The sequence below is a fragment of the Cyrtonyx montezumae genome, unplaced genomic scaffold (genome assembly GCF_038088225.1).
Source record: "Cyrtonyx montezumae isolate F1298 unplaced genomic scaffold, pur_monq_1.0 scaffold_8, whole genome shotgun sequence".
NCBI lineage: Eukaryota > Metazoa > Chordata > Aves > Galliformes > Odontophoridae > Cyrtonyx > Cyrtonyx montezumae.
This window is the reverse complement of record NW_027072089.1, coordinates 13815854-13842826: the sequence shown is the minus strand read 5'-3', so window position 1 is coordinate 13842826 and position 26973 is coordinate 13815854. Positions and strand designations below refer to the sequence as shown.

Below are 26973 nucleotides of genomic sequence, written 5' to 3'. Positions count from 1 at the left end.
GCACCGTCGGGTGGGTAAACATGCGCGAGGTGGGGCTGTCTCTCCACATGTCAGACACACCCCACACAGAAACCAGAAGTATGCCTTCAATTGGGCAGGTTAACATTTTTCTAAAAGTGACTTTTTTTCTAGTCCTATCTGATCACTCTGTCGCGATGAGTAATGCAAAACATTCAATTTCGTGTGGGTTTGGTTCCAGTAGTTGCTAAAAGCAGCCAAGTACATGTTTGTTTCACAACGACTTCAAATCCTCACAAGCTATTTTAGCTCTGCTTGCAGCCCGCTCCCCGGCACGGGATTCTTCCCGTTGCAGTTTTGTGCAGGAAACCCAATGCCTCAAAACCGTTTCTCTCCATGTCCTATCTGTATTTTCCCTCTCTCCTTGTTGGACGATTCCTGCTCTTCTCCAGGATGTAATTCTATTTACAAAGCAGCCCACCACCTCCCCGAGCTGGGACTTGTGGAAACAGGTGCTCCTAAAAAACCCAGCGTGTTTGGCAGCTCCGTGACCTGGCGGAGCTGTGTGCTCTAGCAAGACACAGTGCCTGCTGAGTTCCCCCCAGCTAATTAGAGGACCTGTATGGCAATGAATAGCCTTGACTATAAATACTTCCTGAAAGATCTCTAACAGAGTCAGAGGAAATGGGAAAAAAATGACATGCAGCTACAGGGAAACTATTTCAGATGTTTCTTCTTTAAAGGGCTGCTTGTTTTTTTTTTTTTCCAATACGGCTGAGGGATGAGCTGCTGAATCCAAGATCTCCACCAACTTGTATGCAAGACTTATGAGACAATTATACATGTTAAATTCAATTCTGTAGATATACCACTGAGAATACTGCTACAAGTTCTCTGGATGTGGGACAAAAAGGTAAAACATACAAAAAATTAAACACATTTCACTGCAGGGACAATCGAGAAAAAAACACACCTAAACCAAAATTCACCTCAGTGGCACGGCCAAGAGCACATTTTTAGATGAAGGCAGCAGCAAGGCCTCCACCAATACCAGACAGGCAGGCTCCACCTCAACGCTATGCTGCCCTTCTGGCCAAGATTTTCAGGCTTATGTGCATAGAAGCACGAGGGCTGCTTCAAAAGTAACGCCTCCTATTTCATACTGTTGGTCCACAGCACCAGAGATAGATAGTGGTGATATGGCAGTAGAGGCTGAACCTTCGCAACAATATTCTGCTACGTGTTGTTGCCATGTGGCAGATGGCAGCAGAGGGACTTTCTGAGAAGGCAGTGTCTGACATGGAAGTACGTATGAAGCAAAGGTGTGGAACTGAATTCTTCCATGCAGAAAAATTGGCACACACTGTCAAGAATGTTTACAGAGACCAAAGAGTGGATGTGAACACAGTGAGGAGGTAGGTGGTGCATTTCATCAGTGGCAACAGTGATGTGAAAGACAAGCCACATTCCAGACAGCCATGCACAGCTGTTACACCATGAAATGAAGAGCATTTTGACCAGCTCATCCACAAAAGCTGACTGATGGTGCTGACTATGTTGAAAAACAGTGTTTTGTAGCTGAGTATTTGTTCTACCAAATAGTGTTATTGTGCTCCTTGTATCTGTTGCAGTTTCCATGGAAGTGATTAGGAGGCAGTCCTTTAGGAGGGATCTATGTTTTGAAAATCACAAAAGACAGACTGGCCTTTCCACCACTTTGCAGGAATCTGGAATCTAACTGTGGGTAGCAGGAGTCAGTGTTTGAAAACAGAAAAAGTGTTCATAGGTTCATAGGTTCATAAGGTTGGAAAGGACCTACAAGATCATCTAGTCCAACCATCCTCCTATCACTATCCCTGCCCAACTACTAAATCAAATCTCTTAGTGTTTCAGTACTAGGAACTGCATCTGATATTTACTACAGCGATATCAAATGTCAGGCATAAATTTACTGATACTTGCATAAGTGTTGCTCATTTAGAATTAGCCACAATCAGTCACATAGAAGAACGCAAAATGGGAGAGTAAGTTCTTCTGATTTCCTCTCTCTCCAAATTTAAAGCTGCATAACAGCTCCAGACAGAACGCTGTAAGAAATATCAGGACTGTAAATACCACAGACAAAAAGAAAAATAACTCTTCTACAAGTAAATGGAAACTTTCTTGAAAAACTGTGATTTCCTGTGAAGAGTCCACATATCATGGTGCAAAATAATCTTGATTTAATAGCATAGCTGTTTTTATCCTTTGCCCTTGTAATAAAAGCTCGTAGCAAATGTTACCATAACTTCAGCTTGATATTTATTGCTAAAGCCTGCCGTCTCCCTATGACAACCACCACCAGTACCTCTGCAATAATCTGACATGCTCGCTCTCTCTCTCTCTCTCTCTCCCTCTGATGGTGCACAAATTCACTCGTTGCATGAATTTTAATTAAAACACTGGCATCTATCTCCCTGTGCTTTCAGGCATTTGCAGCCCCGCGGGGCACACCGATCACACTATTCTTCATCTGCATGGGCTGCACTGTGATGCGAGGCAGCAGTGTTTACCAATGCCTTTGGGGGGGCTAACTAGGTCTGTATATAGATCTGAAGGGGCAGGCTGCAATTCCTAGCTCAGTGAAAAACTTTGTATCGCAGCGTCCACATGTAACAAAACAGGACACTTCATTTAAAATCAGTTTAGCAAAAAGTTCCTGCTGTCCAAGATCAGCGTTGTCAAAGCATTAAACAATCTGCCTGGCCCGGAGTCTGCTGGCTGCCAATGTGCTACCCAAAAAAGGAACATTTTTGCATCTCAATAGACTTTCCAGTATCAACAAATCTTTAAACTAGAAAATCAGCTACTCTAAGGAAGAGCAGAAATAATGTCTACATTGTACCACGCTGAGGTACATTTTTTTAATTCCCATTTGCAAAACACACAGATTTGCCATAAGTGCAGCTGCTGGAAACATTTTAATAAGAAAAATAAATTAAAGCTACTCACAGAAGTGTACCAAGCCCCTGAGAAAGATTCAGTTACACACACACAGTTTGGAAGCTCTCTTGGGGAAAAAGGTGCATCCCCTGCATATGTGGGCTTGCACATATGCAGAGCTTAAACTATCACCACTGCACTATATCCTGCTCCTCGAAGATTACAAGTGATGCAGTCTCTTAGCCACTAAAAAGAGAATAAATTCTACATTAATTACTCCCATGAATAATCTACTGTAGTGCAGAGCCTGGGGAGGAAACACAACCATCATGCATTCAAGGAATGCGAGAAAGCAGCACATAAACAGATTACTGAACACACAAACCTAAAAGACACTTGAAGTAAATTCCAAAAGTTTAAATTACCAATAAAGAATTATGTGGGCAATTGCAGATATTCGCTCTTTCCTCAGTTGGTCTGTTTTGCCTTTGATATTTTATTAAATTGCAAATAATCGTAGTCATAAACTCAGTATGTAAAAACCTGCCTCGCGATATTAACCTCTATTCTGTATGAAAAAAAAATGTGAAAAACATTATCTCCTCTTTCCCTTCCCCCAGTCATCACGAGAGAGCTGAAAAATGAAAAGCACATGGTATTACTGCTACTGTTGAATCATTACAAATCATTCTTAATAAACAGAACCACTCTATAAATACTGAATAGCCAGCACAACCAAAGGGATGTGCTAGATTTTTTTCAGTCCATTTCTCACAGTGTTTATTCACTGAGTAATCCCAAATTTTTGGCTTTCTCTGTGTCGATCTTTCAAAAGCACAAAATGAAGGTGTCTACTGTGATTTTATTACAGGTTTCGTTTCCTAGTCACCAGTTGTCCTGGGATACAGTATTTTGCATGAGAATTCATTATACGATACCACAAGTATGTATTGACTTAACCCCTTATTTTCAGAAAGGCACAGATTTTAGCCTAATATTAACTATTTCTACCAACTGTTCCATATTAGAAAAACACATTTCCCCAGAAGTGGATAACCGTGAGAGTAGACTAACAATAGGGAATTTTTTATTACTATTTTTTCATATGGGAAAGTTTTTTTCTGAACAATTTCTAACTCTGCCCAGACCAAGTGAGCTTCCACTGCCCCCAGTACTTCATCCCGTAACTGCCTTCAGAAAACTAAATCAACAATTAAAAACATCAGCTAGGTTTCTGTACTTTTCAGACCCAGGGGAACAGGGGATGACCATCTCAATGGAAAAATGAATGGCACTCAGATTCACAATTCCTAATCTTCCACCCTCTCCTGTTTTCCAGATCACCCTTCACCTTCAAGAAATTTGAATTCTCACTATTTTCCAATATTTGTTAATAGTGGTGAAGCATAATGATTAGGGACTCTGTCCAGCTGATGTAGAAAATTAACTTCCCATCTTATTTCTTAAAAACTGACATTGACAGAGGCAACTTGCCCTATTTTCAAAGAAAAGCAAAAATGAAAATATTATAACTAAGACCCAGACAACCACAACCTTGGCACAGCAGACTTCAAAGACCAAAGAAGTTAAAACTGTATACAAAAGTTATTCTTCTTTGAAAGGTGTCGGCATGGTTTCACCAGTCAGCATAGACCTAACTCAGCAATAAATTCGTTTACAAACCCTATAAAAGTTGCTTTGTCAACAAAATTTAAAAACGTAAGGAATAAACTTAAGTACCCTGTTAACAAAACAAAAAAAGAAAAAAACTACTTATTTTTTTTCCTGAAAACTATGCAAATTACAGGCACTTCAAACTTCTAAAAATCCAGAAAAGATTCATATTTTATCCAAAAGTGATAAAATATGAAGATTTGAAAACAACTCAATCACTGCTTTTCTGAACAAACTGAACATTTAAAGAAGGGCATTAGAAGCACCCAGGGTGCAGTTTCTCCCTTTTACTTTACTTTTACTTAAACACTGTAACATAACAGTCTTATTCTACTACCTAAGATTCCAAGCTTGTCACCAAGCAAATTCTGACCTTTATAAGAGCTTTTCACACATAATATTTTTTGTAGATTGCTATTATTGTCATAATCATTATTTATTTATTATTAGGTAGTCAAAAATAAATGAATTTCTTTTCTATTCTGATAATGCAAAATACAAATGGCTCCTCTGGCCAATACATCTCTGCACTGCTAGGAACCACTGCAAGAACTGAAGTGGGATGTAACTAGTGACACATGTACTGCACAAATTCCACTGCAAGCAAGATGTATTTATGTATTTTTAGGTATATTTTTACATGGAGAAAAATAGAGACCTGCCATTCACAATGACCACACAACCAAGCAACAGAGAACTTGTCATTCTGTGACTGCTTCTCATACATTTAACATCTGATATCAGCAGCTATTCATGACCTGCAAGGCACAAAGAACTGTGGTCACCCTAAACTGCATTCAGACTTTTAAGTGACAGATGTATCATTTTATAATTAGAGTAACTGCAATATTTTAAGAGTACTGACTTCATTTTAGCAGCACTTTGAAAACATACGTGCATACAGAAACAGTTATGTACAACTTCAGCACAGAAGGAATTAAACATTTATCTTGCTTTTTATCTGCTGACATGTTGCTCTCTTTACATGAATATATGTTATGGTCATAAATGTTCTCAGAAAAGATAATACCAAAGAAGAGCTGACCACCCCTTCCATTCCAGTGCAGTTTGTCTGCCAGTTCCTAAAACTTCAGACAGTGAGCACCCCAAGAAAATTATACAGCAGTGACTCCAGGAGCAAGGCCCTAATTTGTCTTACAGCTCAGAATTTCAGTGCTCTTCTCACCTCAAATTTACCAATAGTGGAAAGATACACCTTGATAAAAGGGGAAGTTGTCAAGTTCCATTAACTATAAGTTTTTGGTTTTTTTATATGATAGAATATAAATTATTTGGCATGATGGATATTCTCCCTGTTATCACCCAAGTTCCTTCCTTTTTCTCTTTTTTTTCCTCTTTTTGCTTCCAAGGCAACTTTCTAAGTGTCAAAATTGATATGTAATTATGCTGTTTTATAAAAAAAAAAAAAGAGGTTATTTTTTATTAACATTTAAGTCAGTTTTCATATTCTTAGATATTTAGTAATGTGAAATCTTGCTAAAGTGTGAACTGTCACACCATCTCAAAATTTAAGAGGCAATTAGTTTTGTGGAACAGACTACTTATATCCTTCTGGGATTCTAAACCCTTGCTCTTCAAATGCATCATCAACCTGCACAATTAGCAGGAATGATTAAACAAAATCTGATCAGAGCTAAATAGCAAAAGCAGAAGCACTTGCTTACTAACACTACATCAATATATATGTTGTTTTACTCCGGTAAGAATATTCACCTATCACCTTAGGTCTACAAGTTTGAATCCTTCAGTTTTCCCTGATTTTTATTTTCCCACGCATTCACTCCGAAACTGAAGAAGAAACATTCTGCATGCCTAATTAAATACTGCATATTTGTATATTATCAGGAAGAAAAAAAAAAAAAAAAAAAAAAGCAAAGGAAACAAAGAGAACTTCCTACCCGTAGTAAGGACTGGGATTCATCCTTGGCCTTGCCATCCCCGGATCCAGGGTAGGGCTGGGTGAGCTGCCCAGCTTTCTCCGCCGCTCCGGCCGGCACTCCTTGCAGGAAGCCCTTGCTCTCCACAGCCAAGCCATACATGGGCCGTGCCAGATGGGCAGCTTCTACATTGGGACTATCCCTTAAAGGCTTTGGCTGCTCTTGGCCAACGGACACTGGGGTCAATAAGCCCAAACTGGTCTGTGTGTATGATGGGCTCCCTCTCAAAATGTCTGTTCCTCTCCAGGGCACGTTGCGAAGATCATCACCGGGACTGTCAGTCCAACCTTTTTCCTTAAGCACTTCCTTATCTTCTATCTTTTCCCTCTTGACTATGCTGTCAGATATGGACTCCCCCATTTTGGGGTCTGGATTAATAAGACTGTAGACTTTGAGATCAATTTTTGGCTCCTCCTTGATGGCTGAAACACCGTGACTGTCCTCCCCATTGGCTGTAGTGATGTCTGTCTCCTGACAGTGCACGGTGTTGAAGTGCTCAAGTAGTGACTGTGTGTCCACAGCTGTGAAGCTGCACTGACGGCACTTGTAGCAGTTGTGTACTCTCCTGGAAGAAAATGAGATGGCCATTAAAGCATGTCCCTTCTCACCCTTCATGTCTCACTGGTTTTACCTATCAAGATGAAGACAAACAGAATGAATCTCTCTAACAAAGTAAGCAGGTTTGCTTTGTAGTCTGATAAAGAAGGGAAAAATCCTGCTATTTCCTCTCACACACACTGCTGTGGCTTCTTGTTCACCCATACTTCACAGTGTTATTCTAAATTTCTTACAATTTTCACTGGAATGTTGTTTTTTTTTTGTTGTTTTGGTTTGGTTTTTTTTGTTTGCCAGAATGCACTCAGCACTTTCCACTGTGGTAGAAATCACTGAAGTGATTTTTTATCCAATCAAAATTAAATAGTTAGAAGACAGTTTTCTTTGGAATTTAAAAAAAAATACTCAGAATTAACATAAATATATGCTAGAAATGTCAAATGCTTAAAGAATTCCTTTTCTTTCCAACAATTTTAGATACTTTTGGTTAACAATGACCATCTTGACAGGAACACACCAAACGTTGATAGGTTGTGCCCAATAGATAATGTTTACTTGTCCACTGTGGACATTTCAAGACAACTTTAAAAGATGCTGCTCTGAAGTAAAAGAACAATACTTGGCTGTGTCAATACAAACTGCATTTTCCTGTCAAATACAGAAATGCTTGAGTAAGACCTGTGGAGTAGTGTGGAATACCGTGCCTTCCTGTTTTCATTCTAGAGGCCTATATTAAGTACAGTATTACTAAATTATGTAAAGCATATGTTGCTACATTAGAACATCATGTTACTACTTTACCCTATCTATCAGACAAACAGCACTTTTTATGAGATATATAACATTATGAATAATTGTTTATGGCACAGAAGGGGCCCAAGTCCTTTGTCAGCACCAGGCCCTACTGCACTGGGCTCGTACCCACACTGGGTTGAAAACCATTCCTGCCCTTTCCTCAAAATGTAAACGATCTGCAAAAGGATTTTCCCTGCAGATTCATTCACACATCCACACCTCGTGCACTCGAGAGCCATGACAATGTCTTTAGCCAAGCTAAAAACCCAGCCTTTCACTACCCACACAGAACAAAACTTGTATCAGAAATCTGTTACTGCCCTGATAACTCAAATCGCTAGAAGTCACTCCTCTGAGGCCATTTCCTGGTCTCAGTGAAGTTAATGGAAAAACTCTTATTAACTTCAGTAAAAGCAGGATTTAGGTCTCATTGTATCTGTGGAACTAGAATGATACACAAAAAGTTCCTTTTTAAGTATGATAGTTTAGAAGAGACAACTTGCCAAACTTAACATAAAAGCCCTTGTCTTCCTTCTTTCCTCTTGTCAACAAAATAAAAAAAAAGTTATTTCCATTGTCTGATTTTCTTTCAGCTGTGTCAGCGTGCAGACATGAGCACACATTCAAATTCAAGCTTTTTTAGCCCTTGTCCAATATCAGTTTTCTTTTTGTCATTTTCCATATTTATATTCACTTTAAGGGACTAGAGGGACTCACTCAGTTATGCAAAAAATAGTCAGCTATTCTCCATGCAGCCTTATAGCAACAAAATCTACTTGTGGGAGAGAAAGCTGTGGGTTAAAATCCTGTTCTGGCTGTGTTCCTCTTTTTTCATTGTAGTGTTTTATTAAAATTGGCTTGTCTCAGCGCGACACTAATATATTCTCTCCTGCAACGTAATTCTTCTCAAAATCAAGCTTAATTCTCTTCTGAACCAAAAAAAAAAAGAAGAAAAAAAAAAAAGATGAGAGCTACCTGATCAAAACCATTTTACAAATACAAAAAGCCAAGTTTTAAAGAGGGTCAGCCCTGTAAAGGTGGGATACCATCAGAGAAGCCCAAGTTAAACAGGGGCCAGCTATCTTAAAGGCCAAGTTAAACACGACACCATTTGGGGCTAATGGCTCAACCCCATACGCTCTCCATGTGAAAGCTTATCAATCCTCTCAATCCTCTGGGAGGCTACTTAGCCCTAAGTGTCTCTTGTTTAATTTGGTTTTTCAATACCTAGCCCCCATTCCTAACTTGGCTTTCATCTACCAACATCACACCTCTGAACAGCTGATCTTTTTCTGCCTAACTTGCTTTTTTTTTTTTTTATTTTCCCCCACAATGACTAAATGATTTTGATCAGGATTGGTAAACACCAAGAGTAGTGCCATTCTTACAAGACACAACTAAATGCAGAATATTAGATACATTTTGTAGTTTTTCTGTGAAACTGATAGAAATTGTCTTATGAGGAAGAATAGTACTGATTTAGATAGGTAGCAACCCAACTGGCTTTTCACTGCAGGACATACATGTCTCTAGTACATACTAAAACACAGTCTCCACCATTGTCATTGTTTATCTTCTTTCTTTGCAAGTCTGGTATATTGTTTTACTCATAATCTCCATAAAGCAAGTTAAAGTTCAGACCTGTCCAATGTTAAGTCACAGTCTAAAATAAAATAGTAACTACCATAATCTTAGAGAACATTTTTTAAACCAGAAACTCTTATCCTTTCCCAGAAGAAGGTGCAAAAACAAAAATGTTTTCATCTCTGATTTTTTCATCCCACTCAATCAGCAGCAATCACGGAAACAAGTTGGCAATCTTTTATTTCTTCTTAACCAGAACTGAAATCAACTCAGTGTTTCCAAAGGCTCAGGTTACAACTAGATAAAACTCCCCAAATCTAACAAAAAAAAAAACCTGTAAAAGTTCCAATTTGCCAAGTACACAATAAGCACTTTTCTGAGATCTTAAGTTTACAACTTAACCTTGCTTTTATCATCTGAAACTCTGAACTCATCAAGCACAAAACAGTGCACTGGTATACAGCCAATCAACAGCCAGAGGGAAGGCATTTGAGGAAAGCATCACTATGGAAGAAAATTATGTAAATGAAGATGGATACTGCACTTCTTTATGATCTTGCTCATACACCACTCAAGCAAGCTCAGAGTAGGTTCAAGCCATAAGCTGGTTACTACATTGAATGTGGCACTGAGATGTCAGTGACATACCCTCCATTGATGCCGCTTAGCATTACTATTTTCACTATCAAACAAATCAAATACTTGATTATTCATGGACATTAAAGCATTTATGGCCTGATACCAAGATTAAATAACAAGGAATTCCAGCCAGATCTTTACTGCTCTGTTATATTCTGATAACTTCCCAAAATTTTATCATTTACTTGTATTGAAATAGAGCTGAATTGGGTGTTACAAGATGAAAGGATTCTCCCTTGCAAAAGACTGAAGACGAAGAGACTGCATGCCTTTTTTGATTTGTTTGTTATTTATGAGATTTACAGACTGTGATACTCTTGACATAAGCCAGTTGTGAATTAAGTCTTGTTGACATACTTACTACTAGTCTGAAATATTACAAAACATCATCCTCTACACAACTTCTTTTTTTTAATTACCTGAAGATGTGGAGATGTTCCTATGCTCTAGGGCATACAAAATATTCTGGATGAAGTATGACTGTCATATCACCTCAACTCCTTTGTGCATTTGAATTTCAATATGAATATAATATTTGTGAGCACTTCTTGTGAACAGATGGGCTTGTAACAAAGTCTACTTTTGGGATGTGTGCTGCACTCAGACCGGTGGGGACATGAAAATACTCAGGAGAAGAAAGGAGCACGAAGCGAGAAAGACAACTCTGTGGAGGGACAGAAAGGGAAGGAGAACGAGGCAGAATGGAAAACAAAGCTGAAATAAAAGGAGAGCAAAAGCTATTGGCAAGAGCGAACAAGTTCAGAGCAGTGACTGAAGGTCCTCACAGCTGCTGCTGCTGTTCTACTAGTGAAGGCTCCAGCTCTGCCAGAAAGCAGGATCTGCTGGCCATCAGTTCACAGATTTGCCTTTGGCTACCTTCTCCATGAAGGCAAACAGTTCCACATCTCCACAGCCTGCACACCCCAGACCCTTCTTCAGCTTCTGCCGCCTGCTGGTGCCAGGGTGACAGCAGCCCTATGCCCATCCTCAGTACACGTTCCTGCCACTGGGACATGCATGCTTCAGTGAAGCCTAACCCATACCCCCAGGCCCCCATTTACCTCTGAGAGGTCCGTATAGTTTCACCTAACAGCCCTATGGAATTGCAGTCATTGCCACTGGCAAAAAATATTTTTGGTTTATTAAAAAAATGAGCCTAATTCCAAGCCTATATCTCATTTGCGAGTCAACTTCTCTTCATATTTTGCTGTTTGATTGGTAATAATCGCCAGACTCTTAGAGCCCTTTTCAGCAACAGCATCTGTAATTATCATTAGCACTGATTTTTTTTTGAGAGTAATAATTTTCATGAAAAAATAATAGTTTTTGCAAAAATGAGAAACTGCACTGTCTTCCCACATTGCAATCAAACTCCCAAACTTTAAAAAATAAAAAAATAAAAATAAAAATAATAATAATAAAAAAAACAACCCTTCTGCAAGAAGCCTTTTTTAGCTTCAAGAAAAAATTAGAAAATAATTATTTTGGAGCAAACGGGAAAATAATCTCTAAGCTGAGTTATCTTATCTGACATACAAAATTTCCCCAAATAGTCAATATGATTTTTATCTTAATTACATGTGCTGGCATCTTTTAGTTCCTCAGAATAGCAGTTTTGAAAAAACAAACCAAAAAAGAAAAGAAAAAGAAAAGAAAAAACAACCCTAAACTTCACAGTGAACACACCGAATACCTGATACCTCAGAGAAATAACGGAAAATGGTAGCAGAATCAGTAGAAAATGTAGGCCAACAAACCTTCTGGGGATTTGTTTGAGTAAGCACATTTTAGTGAGGTTTAAATACAAGTAAACTCAAGTGCAATGTGATTCATTAACTTCAAATTTAACTGAACAGCTCTCAAATAATCACATCAAGAAAATATTGAATGAGCAGTAAATGTTAGTACACATTCTGGCAGAAAAAAAAATGGAACGAACCACTTTTGCAAATTCTAACTGTTGCAAATTCTGTTACAAATACGTGCAACTCTTGGGAGTTAGAAAAAATATTAAACTAACATACATAGTGAAATTGTCCAAGTATAGACAAAAGGAAACCCAATTAAAAAAGCAAAGCAATTATGGTCATGTGTATGCTTCAAAAGAACAACAAAAGAACGCAGACCAAAAAAATACATAATGGTATGGCCTAACATCTTATTGGGATAAGCTCTGATGCAGCCACAGAGAAGACTGGTTCTGTGTATGTCACATAAATCCTCATCGCATAAGATTACACTTTTATACAAATTATTCAGTTTAAAATCTGAATTAATCTGTACACTTATTTCGCAAAATACAGACAGGTAAACGAAATGTGCAGCAGGTATATGTCAAAAAAGGAAAAAAACAGCACTAAAAATAGAAGCCATAATGCCTTAGAAGTCTCCCTCTGTTTTAGTTTGGTATATTAAAAACTATGAAAAATGAGGCACAGAAAAGCAGTAAATCCACTTAGGTATTTGCCATTGCCGTATCTACCAAAAACTGAACTAATTTTGGTGACAAACAGCAGGAAAAAAAGAGAAACAGTACATGCCGAAAACAAACTTAAATTAAAAAGGAGACAGAAGGGCATGTTAGGGGAAAGGGAAGGAAGTTGGCAGATGTGGGGATTTTGTGCTTTGCTTTGACTATGAAACATCCTCAGAGTACTCAATAATGTGATATATTGAAGGCTTAAAACTACATTGTTCAAGTGATTTTTAAACAGAATAGGCTAATTTTAGACAAATAAGTTGAGATTCAAATGCTTAAACACATTTCTTGATTTTCAAAGAGCACGTCACATAACACTTCCCACGGATAACTGCAGGAGTGTTATGTATGGTACTGAGCACTCAGGATGGGAAGCTACTGCTATAGGGCATCAGACTTACAGACTTACAGTTCTGGAAGTCATCGCTTCTCCCTTCCTTGGGAAAAAATGGATTTTAACTAGGTGTGCTCATTAAAACTTAAATTAGCAGCTGCAGCAAAATAAAAACATTTTTCAGTCGAAGAGCCATTTCAATCTTCCAGTTATTTAACCACTAAAAAAAGAACATGCCATGCCCCAGCGGCGGACGAAGTGCTGCCTATGGAGTTCTACAGCACAGCTCAAAGCTGCTATAATAATGTTTGGAACTTAGATACCACTTTTCATCTTCAAAGCAGTTTACAAACATTAACTAATTAATCCGCACAACATCCCTGAGGCCCACTTGGATCAAAAATGGGGCACTGCATGCTGGGACCTGAATCCTCCGTGGGCCCAAGCACCAAATTAAAGATGAGCAATCTACTTTTTTTTTTTTTTTTTTTTTTTTTTTAAATAGACTCCTGATGCGTTGCCAATGCAGCCCTCTGTTGGGCAACATTTGGATGCCCCCAGCTTTAATCTCTATTAAAGTATCATGCCCCAGTCTGCCTTTGTTAATTCTGGACGTCTTGGAATCTATTAAACATGGCACGGTTTCTTGAGCTTTTAACAAAGCTTTAGCTTTGAAAATGCATCTTCTTTTGTCTTCACTCTAGCTGGCTTCCATGCAGAGATCTTTTAGATGAGATAGATACTGCTCTTTCCGTTGTTGTTGACGCATTAGCCTTAACTATTAACATATTCAGCAGCATTTTCTAATATTTAACATCGCTTTTGCAGCAGCACTGTTGCTTTTTTAAGTCTGGGAGCCAGCTCCTCCTCCGATATAAACTGGACTGCCAGTTTACAACAGCACAGGAACTGGCCCAAGAAGTTTAGCAGGGAGTTGGCTGCCATCATGACATTGTGTCAGACTGAGTCAGGAGACTGGCTGCATCCACCTCCAAATAGGAACATTAGCATTTAAAATAGATAGAATGACACTGTAAACCAGCAATACAAAAATAAGCATCTGCAAAAGGATCTTGGAGGATGACATCAACAGACAAAAGAGCGTCTGCTCCCAGTGTGAAACTAACACCAAAACAGCAGTGGAATGCTCTTAAACTCATTACTGCATTGCTGGACTTGGGAATGGAAAATACTACAAAAAGGTACTACATTGAAGCACTGTTACGAAGCATGAAAGGATTCACAGTCTATCTTGGAAAGTAAAGCCATTTGTGTTCTCCTAATGAATGAAGATGCCAGCTTTCTGGTAAAAAGCCTAAAATAAAGAGTACCTAACAGACTCCGGGTGGAAAATAGTTGACCAAACCTCAAATATGCTGGAACTTCTAACATCTATACACAAATCCAAATCTCCCTCTTCACTGCGCAGGTTTGAATGCATAATTAAAGCCACAGACTGCGCTGAAGTTTTTCCAAAACAAAGTGGATGTTGGATTGGACCCTGGCTATAAAGATTTATATCTATGCACATTCCTATTTTCATTTCCAGCTTCCTCAGTTTCGGGGATCAGTGACATTTAATTAAGGAATTAGGAGGGCTGTGTGCTTGGTTCCTATTTGTAATCACTTTAAACTTCACTGTACCTGTAGTGTCGGGAAATCTCTTCTTCCACCTGGGTGGTAAAGTCACATTTGGTACATGAGTGTTCTTTGTTCTCTTTGAGAGTCAGCGGCCCATCTGTGCCTTGCAGGGTATTTGTTTCAGGTTTGACATCAGACGCTTGGGCTTCGTGTGCATTCTCATAGTGAAGCAGGAGAACATCTACGTCAGGAGTGGAGAATGAGCATTGATGGCACTGGTGTTTGACTCTAGAGCTTCCTGTCACCCCTGGAGACAGGTGCAAAAGCAAGAGAGCACAGTGGGAACAATTACTTTTTCTGCAAGCAAACGGGTAAGTAATTTCTCCAAGGTGCTTTTCTGGGCTGCAGAGGCCTCGGGGACAGAACTGACAGTGCTTAATGGTACACTTATGAATGTTGTGTAGCTGCTGATAGTGACGGAGAAGTGGGCCCACCACTATTACATCTGGGCCATGGCTCTTTGAGTACCTAAAGTCACAGAACTGACAGTTGTAGCTTGTCACCATGCTGTCCTCTGCTCCTTTGCTAGTCAAGTCTTTCTTTTTTGCCACACTCGCACCCTTTTCTGTCTTTGTCACTAACTCCCCATCTGCATTTTTGGCTAGGTCATTCTGGTTAATGACAGATCCCCTAGAAAGCTTATCATTCATATCTGGGTGATGGCTTCCTGACTGGCTTCCCCCATGCTGTTTGCTGTAATGTTCTAATAGTTTCAACGAGCTGGACGACTCACAGCTGAAACTGCAAAATTTACACCAGTAGTAACTGGTTGTATCGGTACCATTTTGTCTAGAGGAATCTATTGGCTTGATGGGCACCGAATATCCAACTGGTGTATCATCTCCTGCTTTTACAGTGATCCTGTCTTGCCACTTCCCCAAGTCTCCAGAATCACATGGTCGAAGAGTAGGACTGGATTTATTGGAGTTTTTCTCTGAAGTTTTACCAGAATCAGAGGAGGGAAGGGCTGCTTTCATTTTGTTTGGGTGAGTCTGTAGGAAGTGTTGCTCTAGTTCAGTGGACGAGTTGCCCATGTAGGTGAAATTGCAGAATTTGCAGCGGAAGTACTTGGTGTTGCCTTGGCAATCTGGAGTTTTCCGCCCAATTCCAATAAAGGTTCCTCCTAGAGTAACCTGTGAATGAAGAATAAGGTCATGTTAGCTCTATTGTACTCATACAGCAATGAAGACCAAAAAGAGAGAGCAATAAATTCACAAGCCTATAAATTAAACAAGGATACCATCATATGCATTTGTGTGCTTGCCCTACCATAATGTCATACTCATGTATTCAGCATTTGCTGATGAAGATTAAGATTATGTGTTGCCCAGCTGATTCCACATGAATACTAAACATTTGGAGAAATTGGGGCACAAATCTGCAACGTGATCTGAACTCAGACTTCTCCAAAAGAAGACTTCCTTTACTAAGTCACTCAGTCATGTTGACAGAAGATGCAACAGCCAGTTCCCAAATTTCTGTACTCTTTAGAGAAGGCTTAGCTGAGAATTTCCGTCAGGTGTGGAACAAAAGCATGAGCCCCCAAGTCTTTTTCTTTCAGTACACTTTCATGTTTTTATGACATTCATGCTTAAATGCCCCAGAGAATTGCATTCTAAACATGAGCAAACAAAAACTGAATTTAAAAGAGTGAAGTCATTGTGTTTGGGTCAGAGCATGACCAATCCCTCTAAAAAACATTTCTGTAAGAGTATCCAGTATATGCCAGCATGTCTTTTAACAAAGCTATAGCGACTGATGTCTGAAATAAAAGGTGGTTTTCTCAAAGATTACTCAGTGCAGGCGTTCTCCAAGGAGATCTTCTCATACATGGAGCCCAATTTAGTTAAACAAGGATGGAAAAGCTACTCTTGAAAAATAGCATGTTGCAAAGAAAAAACTTACCACACCCAAGTCTATGACATCACTAATTATAAAATAAGATAGGTCTACTTAACCACTCTCATGATCTCTGAGCAAAACGATCTGTGGGAAGGAAGCAAGGCAGAGTTAACACTACAGTGCCATATGGTCTCAGACCAGGCAGGCCTGCCCTTCCCAGGAGTGCACCACACCTGCCCCTGACATCAGGGGAGATTTGCTTCTCCCATAAAACTGGTTTGGAGGCCAAAAAACAATCTCCTGGCCAGTGTCACCACTGCTCTACTTATTTTCCTGAACAGCCAACAATGTACAGCATCCAGAAAGTAATTTCACACCCAAAATCCACAGCCAACTCTTTGCCATCAGCCAGTCTACACTGCACTGCTCTACCAAGGACACAGCTGGGAGCTTCCATGTACCACAATCTCAGCATTTCTACACAAGAGATGCCTTAAAAGCAATATCAAATTTCTATAAAATTTCCACAAATGGTTAGATATTCATACTCCCAACCAATGTTAGCAATAAGTTACTACATTTCTGCAGGATTTAGTTGTGATGCATTAGGCAAATGGCGTAGTTATTTTTCGTCTCGTCCTCAACAGCTGTGCCACAAGGAAAGCACGCGATCACCGCTCATTCAGTATCACGCCATACGGAAAGACTCAGACATACGGAGCATGAAATGTAAACATTTTTAAATGCATATAGTATAAATGCCTTTTAGCCATTTAGCTCAGAAAATAAGACACTATTCTTTGTATCCCATCAGAACTGAACACCAGAATAGTGAGTCAGTGAGCTGCTGAACTGTGGTACAATGAGCTGCTATGCAGCCTCTGATTTCTTTTTTTTTTTTTTTTCAAAGAAAGCACAATTCCCATATGTTGGTTAAAGCTTTTTCTTAAATAAACTGAAAATTGCTTTCTGTTTGTTTAGGAAACATATCTTAATAGGCAATGGCGAGCTGGAGAGCTCAACAGCTAGAATGCAACTGTAATAATATTTTCACTTAAACTAGGACTCCAACTTCTGATACCAAGTCATGAATTTGATTTTGAAAATGTCCTGTGGAACATTTGCACTGCAGAAGATATCTTGTTTTATTCATTTTATGTCTAAAAAGAGACAAAACCTTACTAAACCTGATCCAGTGACAACAGTGAGATTTGGGCTTCCTCCATAGCTCCCTGGCACTCGAAGTCTCCATCCACTGCACTGTTTTAATGTTCAAAGCCTCAATGGCATTGAAAGACAACTTAAACAATGCATTGATGGAATTACAGAAAACAGTAAACAGCAATTCTCTGTGTGACTGCTTCAGCTGCAAGGTGATCTGGTTTTGCTCATTTAATTAGTTACATATGTTTGTTTGATGCACACTGACTAAAGCGCTTTACCTTAAGTGGTGCTAATGAGTAAATACATTCATTACTCTTAGCTGTCCATTCACAGAGCCTACAGGTAACAAACGTATTTTGCAGACACTGAGTGGACATTAGCTAGACATGTGAGTGACAATAATCCCTGCTACTCATAGCTAATTACTTAGCTCATTGCTAATTACTTTTATTTATGAATGCTGGAAAAAAATATATTATCAGTATCACATTTTGTACAATGGACTGTAAACCATGGCATTCCTGTAACTTTGCTAATCCTGCTTAGTGGCCTACATAGGAAATCTGTGTCCTTTGCTAATACATCCTTCTCTTCAACGGAAGAGGATAAAACTGAACAAAGTACTCACACTATTCAGGTTTACCCACTGAATTGGGGGCAGAGGGGAGAACAACAGATTTTTCACAGCACTAGAACGTAACTGATTACCAGTTACTGGGCTGGCATTTCTGTGACTACCCTGTCACAATTCAAAATGATGTGTCCTAGGAGAAGAGCATATATGTGAAAGACAACACAGGATCATCTTAATATTATTACATTCAAAATGCATTTTTCATGCATAACATAATTGACTTAAGCCTCCTTGGGGGTCATCAGGTAAAAAAAAGAAAAGAAAATGGCTCCCACATAAAGAGCTGAGAGAAGCACTTGATAGTGACGGTATAAACTGAAGCCACTCTAGCTTTTAGCCAGTCAAATTTGGATGAAGCCTACACTTCTGCAGAGCTGTTTGGATTCATGCATTCTGCTCAAGTCTTGGCTTCATTTCCAAATTTTACAGTTACATGAGTACAGACACCAAACTCCTCCGAGTATGTAACTGGAGCTACCCTTATCTCCTGCTCTCTGATCTTCCCCAGAAAGAGGAAAGATGAAAGAGAAAGATGAAGGGGGAAATGAAATATATATATTTACTTTATAAATCAATATCCACATTTCTGTGTGATATTAGAAGTGATTATATCTACTACTTACCCCCATATTTTACTCTGATTCCAGCAAAATCTAATCACCTGCTTTGCCCTCACAATTCTTTTTTTTGTTTGTTTGTTCGTTTTTTGATACTTCTCCCAAAAATAAAGCAGAAGAAATCAAGCAAAAGCAATACTAAAAGTCTGCAATCCTATCCTAGCAGTGGAATCCACAGCGCCAGCTCACATAATTTTGAGAGTCACAGGTGTAAGTAGAACTTGCGCTGGAAATGTTAAGAACACCTCTAAGTCAACACTTTCTTCAGTAAGCACAGGAGACATAAATTGGATTTTAGAAGGAATCCAATCCACGAAGTATATGTCTGAGCAGGGGAGGCCTAGTTAGTTCTTTCCTTCACTGTCACTTTCCTGTGAGATCTGGAGATTATCACTTATCTCTGTAGCACCCCAATTACGGGCCAGAATATAGTAGGCATTATCGTGTCATACAAACAAAAAGGGCTATTTAGAATAGCTTTTCCATTATTGTTTTTGAGACGGTTGCACTGATATTCTTCCAAAATTGCTCTTCAAGGTCGTGTCTCAGTTGGGAATGAAACTGAAATATATTTCACAAAAGCACTCCCTAAAACTCAAAAGGCCTAACAGTTAAATTCATCCATTAATGTGGAAAACAATAAAATTCCAGAAGTTTGAGACTACATTTACCGTAAGGATTGAAGTTTCTGTGTTAATACAATTAAGCTATTTCCTCACACACCACACATATTTCTAAAAATAAAGCCAGAAAGAAAAGATAACACAATAATTGACAATATTTCAAAACATACTTTCTATGACACGTTGGCAAGTACTTCCACAACAGTATAATTGCACTATATGTATCCAACAGATATGTCTGTATAACTTTAATTACAGAGACTGAAAACAATGATTTCATGGAACTGATGGCTTTGGGCATGGAAAAATATTTTTCACTTTTGTCTTTTTTAAAAAAAGTTGCTGTATATTTCATCTGATCTTGATCCAAATGCTACTATCTCTATTCTCCCACCTCCTTTTTGAAGTTCAGTCTTGAATTTTACTATGTCAAGGGAGTTTAAAAATATTTTTCTGTTTATAGAAAATAAAATAAAAAATACCAAAACAACACTGGTCAGCTCCTGTAAACATCTTTTATGAAGAAAATTTCACCAGGAGAAACTAGGAAAGCAGTGGCTTATATCCACACAGGATGTAAGACTTTCTCACACAGGAAAAGCTGTCTTTGACTCTAGGTATCAGCTGCAAATCCCGATTAGAAACTAGTGCAACCATCTGCATTGGAACCTCAAATGATAACAGATCATCTTTTTTGATTATCTGCATTACCTCTTTGGTTAATGAGGAGGTGAAAGGCTCACGATCCCTCACCAATCTCCTGAGCCATCCAGTCTGCCTCTGCCAATTACTCTTAATCTTCTAATCCTAAAATATTTTATAATGTCCTTGTTTATGCATTTGCTTTGTGCAATACAGCATCCAGAACATTTTAACCATCCCACATTTATGAAGTTCTTCATGTTATGCAGGCCAGAACAGATTCCTGGCTTTCATGCAAGTTTGTGTAACACCACCCAGCTCTCTAACCTCCAACATGGAGAACTTGCTCACTCTCACTCTCTCTCTGCATGTAAAACTAGGATAATCTTCAGAGCGCATCCACTCATAAAACTACTTACCATACTGTGATTAATTTATCTGTAGATAGAACTATGCTGTGTGAGTGAGGCAAAGACTTGGGGCAACCTTCCAGTTTTCTGGGCTATTTCTATTTGTACCAAAACAAGAAAGGATAGTACTGGGTCACATTCAAGGGACGTGATTGCTGCCCGATATTCTGCCCTCATGAGGTTCCAACTGGAGTACTGCGTCCAGGCCCAGGGACCCAGCACCAGAAGGACGAGGAGCTGTTGGAGCGGGTCCAGAAGATCATCATAGGACTGGAGCATCCCACTTATAAAGAAAAGTTGAGGGAGTTCGGCGTGTTCAGCCTGGAGAAAAGAAGGCTCCAAAGGAAACCTCACTGTAGCCTTCCAGTAACCAAGGGAACGTGTAAACAGGAGGGGGACAACATTTTTACATGGTCTGACAAGTACAAGACCAAGGGGGAATGGCTTTAAAGTAAGAGGGGAAATTTAGGTTAGACATTTGGAAGAAATTTTTTACCCAGAGGGTGGTGAGGCACTGGCACAGGCTGTCCAGAGAAGCTGTGGATGCCTCATTCCTGGAGGCATTGAAGGCCAGGTTGGATGGGGCCCTGGGCGGCCTGAGCTGGTGGGTGGTAGCCCTGCCCATGGCAAGGAGGTTGGAACTAGATGATCTTTAAGGTACCTTCCAACCCAAGCCATTCTATGATTCATTTTCTTCTCAATATTTATTCTGATCCCATTAAAGCCAATATGGCTTTTTTATGTTAGAATATAAAAAGTTGCAGATCAGCATATTTTTGCAACAAAGACTGTATAAGAACAGTAACGGGACTTAAATTAAGGTCAGATCAGATGAATAAAAACAATAAAGGAATACTAAAGTAAGACTTTAATTTACTAGTTTAATTTACTAATTTACAGTGCTAGCAGACTAATAACTAGCAAATAAAATAAACCACCACTTTTTTTCTACTCTTTCTCTGAATAGATCACAAAATCACTGAATTGTAGGGGTTGGAAGGGACCTCCAGGGATCATCTAGTCCAACCCCCAAAATAGATAAAAGTACCAGAGAGTTCCCTCACTACTGTTAACTCACAAAGCCTCTCTTGGAGGCAAACTTACAGTGAAAGAAAACCTTACTATTTCCCTTCTTTCCCATCAGCTTTGAATTTTTTAGCTCTCATTTCTGTAAGCTTTGTATATCTAAATATCTCTATGGCTCGTTTCACCAACTTTCTTCATTAACCAGTCTTTGGCACTACCAGATATTTCTGGCATAAAAAGTAATATTAATACACACAGAACTTTGCTTTGAAAGCTGTGATTACTGTGATTATATGCTGCATCAGCTGCTCCAAGGAAACTTCCCATCTGAATACTCATTTGGAAGCAGACTTCTTCCAACTGAACAAAGCACATCTGTCACAAGAGTTAGTGAATACAGACAAGCACATACACATACATATACATACATTTGCTTGACCACCACCTAGATGTCCCCATCACCACTTCTTAAACCAAGTGTAAGAGGTTTAAGAAAGCTCACTTACTCTTAGATTTAGGAGATGTGAGTCCAGGTGCAAGGCAGTCTCTAAGCCTATCATGACCCAAAAGGGAGACTCAAAAGAAGTATGCACATTTGCAGGTACAACATTTAGGTGTTCTCCAGAGACAGTCCTCAGTGGTATGGCCTATTCTAGCACTGCCTTCAAGACTATTCCAAGAAATTAGGACATGTAATACACAACAACAGTTAGTCTGTTTGTTTAGATCTAACTCCAGTTTCATGGACAGTTCAGCTAAAGCGGTTAAGACCAACAACATAAAACTTGAATCCATTTCTTTATGCATGTGAGGATAACAAATTTCCCAGAAATGTTTTCATTTACTCACATCAAATAGTATGTACCTGTGACATCTTAAAGGAAGTCCACTTGAAGACAAAACTGAACTTGAAGGATTGCTTTGTTACTAATATGTGAATGCTGCACTTATTAATGCCCTCAGTTTCGATTCTCACAACATCTGTAAGAGCTGGTTTGTCAAACCCGTTATGAAAGCAGAGTAAACCTTAAACATGAGAAGTGGTGTTGATTACACCTGTACCTCCAGCTTTTTTAGTCTTACCTTCACAGCTTCACATTCAAGCTGCTAAACTAAACTTAAGAGCAGAGGATAAAAAACAGAAACTATTAGTAATAAAACCAGTGGTTCTCATTCATCTGAACCCCAGTTAGACCAGACTTTAATTATAAGCTATATTACCAGTCACACACTTCTAATGTGAGAACAGAAAAGATGCTGGATTAGATATATTAAACTACAGAACACTAAAAATCACGTATGTATAACTTTGTATACGCATGTGAAGCTCACCACGTATTCATAAAGACAACATAATGATCTGTATACTCCATGAGCTAGCACCTCTGCCACTTTGTAGGATGCTGAGCAGCTCGGTAGGTGGGCATCCAGAAGTTCTCTCAGTAGCTATGGAAATCCTGGGAAAATTGTTACCCACAGTTATATAGGACACAGGATCAGGCTTATAACACCAGACATCTAGAATTTTAAAAGAAAAAAAATCTGCCACCAACCCCTTATTAGTCAATGGGATAGCAATTAGCTAATGTAACTTTTTTTGTTGTTGTTTGTTTGTTTTTCACAGGTCGCAGGAAATTTTTGGATATAACTTTTATTAATCCACAGCTTTTCTAAAATGTCTCGTCTTATAAGGCACAAGCATTCCAGTATCTAAAATAGTGACACAATCAAAATGAGAGGGTTGGATATTAAAAAAAACCCTCTTCTTAGTACTCTCAGACTGAACGTCAGAGGAGGGAAATGTGACAACAGGCTTGAGAAGCAGGGCCACGCTGAGCAGGAAGCTCTCAGAGCCAGTGCACAATGCGAAGCTGCCTGGAGTCATACATAAGAAACGCTGAGCACTGCAGTATGCCTTTACTCACGGCTTCAGGAATACATTTCCCCAGTGGGATAAGCCATCTGAAACCCTCACCTGAATGCAGGCGTTTCTGTCCTTTCTTTTGAGGGACACTGTTTTCTTTTAATACATATCGGGAAATGGGGTCATGGTCCCTTTTATACAATAGCCTAATGGCTTGAACACTTGTTCAGGAAACAGGAAAAGTAGGCTCCTTTCCTTGCTCTGTCAGAGGGCATTCAAACCCATTTCTTCCTCACTGGACAATGTCCTACCCTTTGCTATAAGCCACGTGGAAGACAGCACCCTCTAGCCTTTCTGTTGGAAGCTGTCTTACTCGCTACTCATTACAAAATCTAGGGATGGAAAAAAGACTCCTGCCTACTGACTACCAACTTGCCTCTCTCCAGACCATTTCATACTTGACATCAGAGAGTCATAAAGATCAAACACAGACGACCTAATCACACAACACCAAAGCAATGCTTTTCAGCATCACAGCTGTTAACTTAGTCTGCTGAATTATACTTTGAGTCTTTAGATCTGGCCTGATGTTCACTGCTTTAGGCACGTACACAAAGCCATCTGTAGACTAAAATACTCAGCAAGATCTAGCTGTCTACACAGATTGATCAATTAACCAAATGTGAAGAAAAGGTAGCAAGTGGCATCAGCAAAAGTTGATCCACTGAACTGACAGCAAATATGAGGGCTGCTCTGAAAGTAACACCTATTTCAGTATGCTGGCCCACAACATTAGATGTGGATGCTGTCTGCAGTTGAGGCTGAATCATCCTGACAATATTCCATTCATTCTGTTTCCATGTGAAACGTGACAGCAGAGGGGCAGGCTGACAAAATGGCATCTGACATGGAAGCGTAGATGAAGCAAAGATAACCAAATTCTTCCATGCAGAAAGAATGGCACCCATTGACATTCGTAAATGCTTGCTGAACATTTATGGACACCAAATAGTGGATGTGAGCACAGTGAGGCGGTGAGTGGTGCATTTCAGTACTGGTGACAGTAGCGTGAAAGACAAGCCATGCTCCGGATGGCCGTGCACAGCTGTCACATCACAAAATGAAGAGCATCTCAACCAGCTCATCTGAACAAATCAACTGATTACAATCAGGGAGCAGTGCATGGAGCTGAACACTGGCTTCAATGTGTTCAAAATGATGGTGGCAACACTGGAATGCCATTTATGCCAGCTGAGTCTTAAAAATGCTCACAGAAACAAAAAAGTATGCAGGTTTGTTGGGATCTATTGAACCAATACGAGGCTGAAGGTGATAATTTCCTGGATCACATCATCATTAGTGATGAAATGTGATGTCACCACTACGAGACAAAGTCAAAACAGCAGTCCATGGAATGGCAACATTTGAACTCCCCATAAAAAAAAAAAAAAACCCTCAGCAGATACAGTGATGTGCACAGTCTTGCAATAGTAATGGGGTGACCCTTATGGATTTCCTGGAATTCAGACAAACCATCAACTCTTACTGTTACATCATGACAGTGACTACACAGAAGGTTCAAACTTCCAGAGTCAGGACAGAGAAGAACACAATCTTTCACCTAAAACATAATAATGCTCGGCCTCATAGTAGTTTGAAGACAGTGGAACACACTGGCAATCCTACTACACCTAACATATAGTCTGGATTTGGCACCTTGTGACTTCCATCTGCTTGGGCCAATGAAAAATGGACTGCATGATCGATATTTTCCTAGCAATTACTCTGTTACAGTAGTTGTGAAACAGTGGTCACCTCCACTGGTGCAGATATTTACGAGCATAGTATGCATGCTCTTGTTCATTGCTGGAGAAAATTCACAGGTAATGGTAGTGAATACACTGAAAAACAGTGTCTGTAGCTGATAAACTACTCTATCAAACAGTGCTGTTGTGGTCTTCGTATCTGCTGTAGTTTCCATGGAAATAAAAAGGAGGCATTACTTTTGGAGCAACCTACATATTATTCTGACAACAGCAGTAAAGCTTTGAACACATTATCTCTGGGAATTCAGAGATGTGCAAGCAAATGTTTCCTAAAATCTATACAGGAAAGTAAGTCAATCTTCCAGAAAACAGCTCAGTGAATTTACACAGTCCTATTCAATTTATTATACCTCAATGAAATAAAAGCCTGAAAGGAAAAAATGGGTGCAATATATACTAGAGAATTTCAAAACTAAATCACATCTTCAGAGAAGACGATGGAATTTTGCTGGATTAAATATGCAAATCAAATACAAGTCTTCACAATAGTAAGGCCAGAAATCTTAGATTATTTACATGGTTCCCAACTAAATCCTCCTTATGTATTACAAAACACAATCCCATTATTTTTGTAGCTGGATGTGATGTGAAGCCAAATGTGTATCTGCACTGTTTTGCTGACTACAGTACAAATAAAACCTATAAAACCTGTGTTTAGTGCCTTGGGGGGAGGCCTTTCTATTTTTCTTTATTAAAACAAAAAAGTTTTCCACAACAGATTTTACTCCTGCACTCTAAAATCAAAAATATTTCGAGCAAAGGGGACACATCCCTCACATCCTTACAGATATTAGATGTTGTTTTGTTCTGCATTCTTTTTCTTCATTTTTGTTATGAATGCGAACTACGATGCACAAGAGCACGCCTCATTGATGCAGATCTTCATATATGGTGGTCTCCAGCCGACCGCTGTGAGCTAGATCAAAGTTACTCATCTTCATCTCCTGGCTTCTGCACCCAGCTCCCTGGCCTGAGACCATAAATCTATCAATACCTTCCACCCCAGCTACAACAGAACAGTTTGTTAAGTGCAAAGGGATCAATAAATCAGACCTTTAGTTCAGTCCACTACTATTTCAAGTTAACTACAAAGAGATTATTTCCCTTTAGCCTCATACCTATACAAATTTAGATGAACCAATTATTTGGGTTCAATTCCTTCACTTGGTGCAGGACTTTGAAACAATTCCAACTGCAGCTCCAAGCAGTACAATCCTTCAGTGCTGCAGGAGATGCCAGACGTTCAGATGCCTGAGAAAAGTCCCCTCCGAAATGGACATAGTAGCAACATAAACATGTGTGGGTGCAAAGGGGATTTTCAAATGTTCTTTTACTGTGTTTATGAATCTCACAAAGCTGCTCTGTATCGAGAGTGGGGGAGGAGAAAGCATAAAAATACTAATCAGTTACTTATCTTCTGACATGTTCTGGATCAACATCTGGTGCATGTGCAAGTGATGAAGTATGGCATTTGGCACAAAAGCTTATTTAATCTTCTCTTCCCAAATTGGGCAGGGAAAATTAGCACTCTTAAAAATTAAGTTTCCAGATCCAATTTTTTTCTTTAAAATAAATTGCCAACATTGTATAGGCTGTCTGCTCTATTTTGGAAAATGTTTTTTGTCTGAGAAAAGACTGATCTTAAGTAGATTATCTATGGGCTGTTTCCTACCGCTTTTTGTCTTCCCTGCAGTATCTAACTGCCAGGGTTTAGTAGACAAGTATAGTCTAGGTTCAGCTGTTTTATTTCTACTTCTATCAGCTCAAACTGAGATAGCTCTCACAT

The 26973-nt window shown here is 39.2% G+C and overlaps 1 protein-coding gene across 8 annotated transcripts in view; it reads right to left on the bottom strand.

The window, feature by feature from the left end:
- The window catches only part of TRPS1 (transcriptional repressor GATA binding 1), a 210711-nt gene that overhangs the window by 140733 nt on the left and 43005 nt on the right, over nucleotides 1–26973 (bottom strand). For 7 of the 8 annotated variants that reach the window (XM_065752470.1, XM_065752475.1, XM_065752472.1 and 4 more), the window contains 2 exons: nucleotides 14543–15672; nucleotides 6474–7077 (listed from right to left, as the gene is read on the bottom strand). In XM_065752470.1, coding sequence (XP_065608542.1) covers nucleotides 6474–7077; nucleotides 14543–15672 — 1734 coding nt within the window. The remainder of the gene's footprint in view (nucleotides 1–6473; nucleotides 7078–14542; nucleotides 15673–26973) is intronic. The other variant, XM_065752477.1, reaches the window with a different exon arrangement.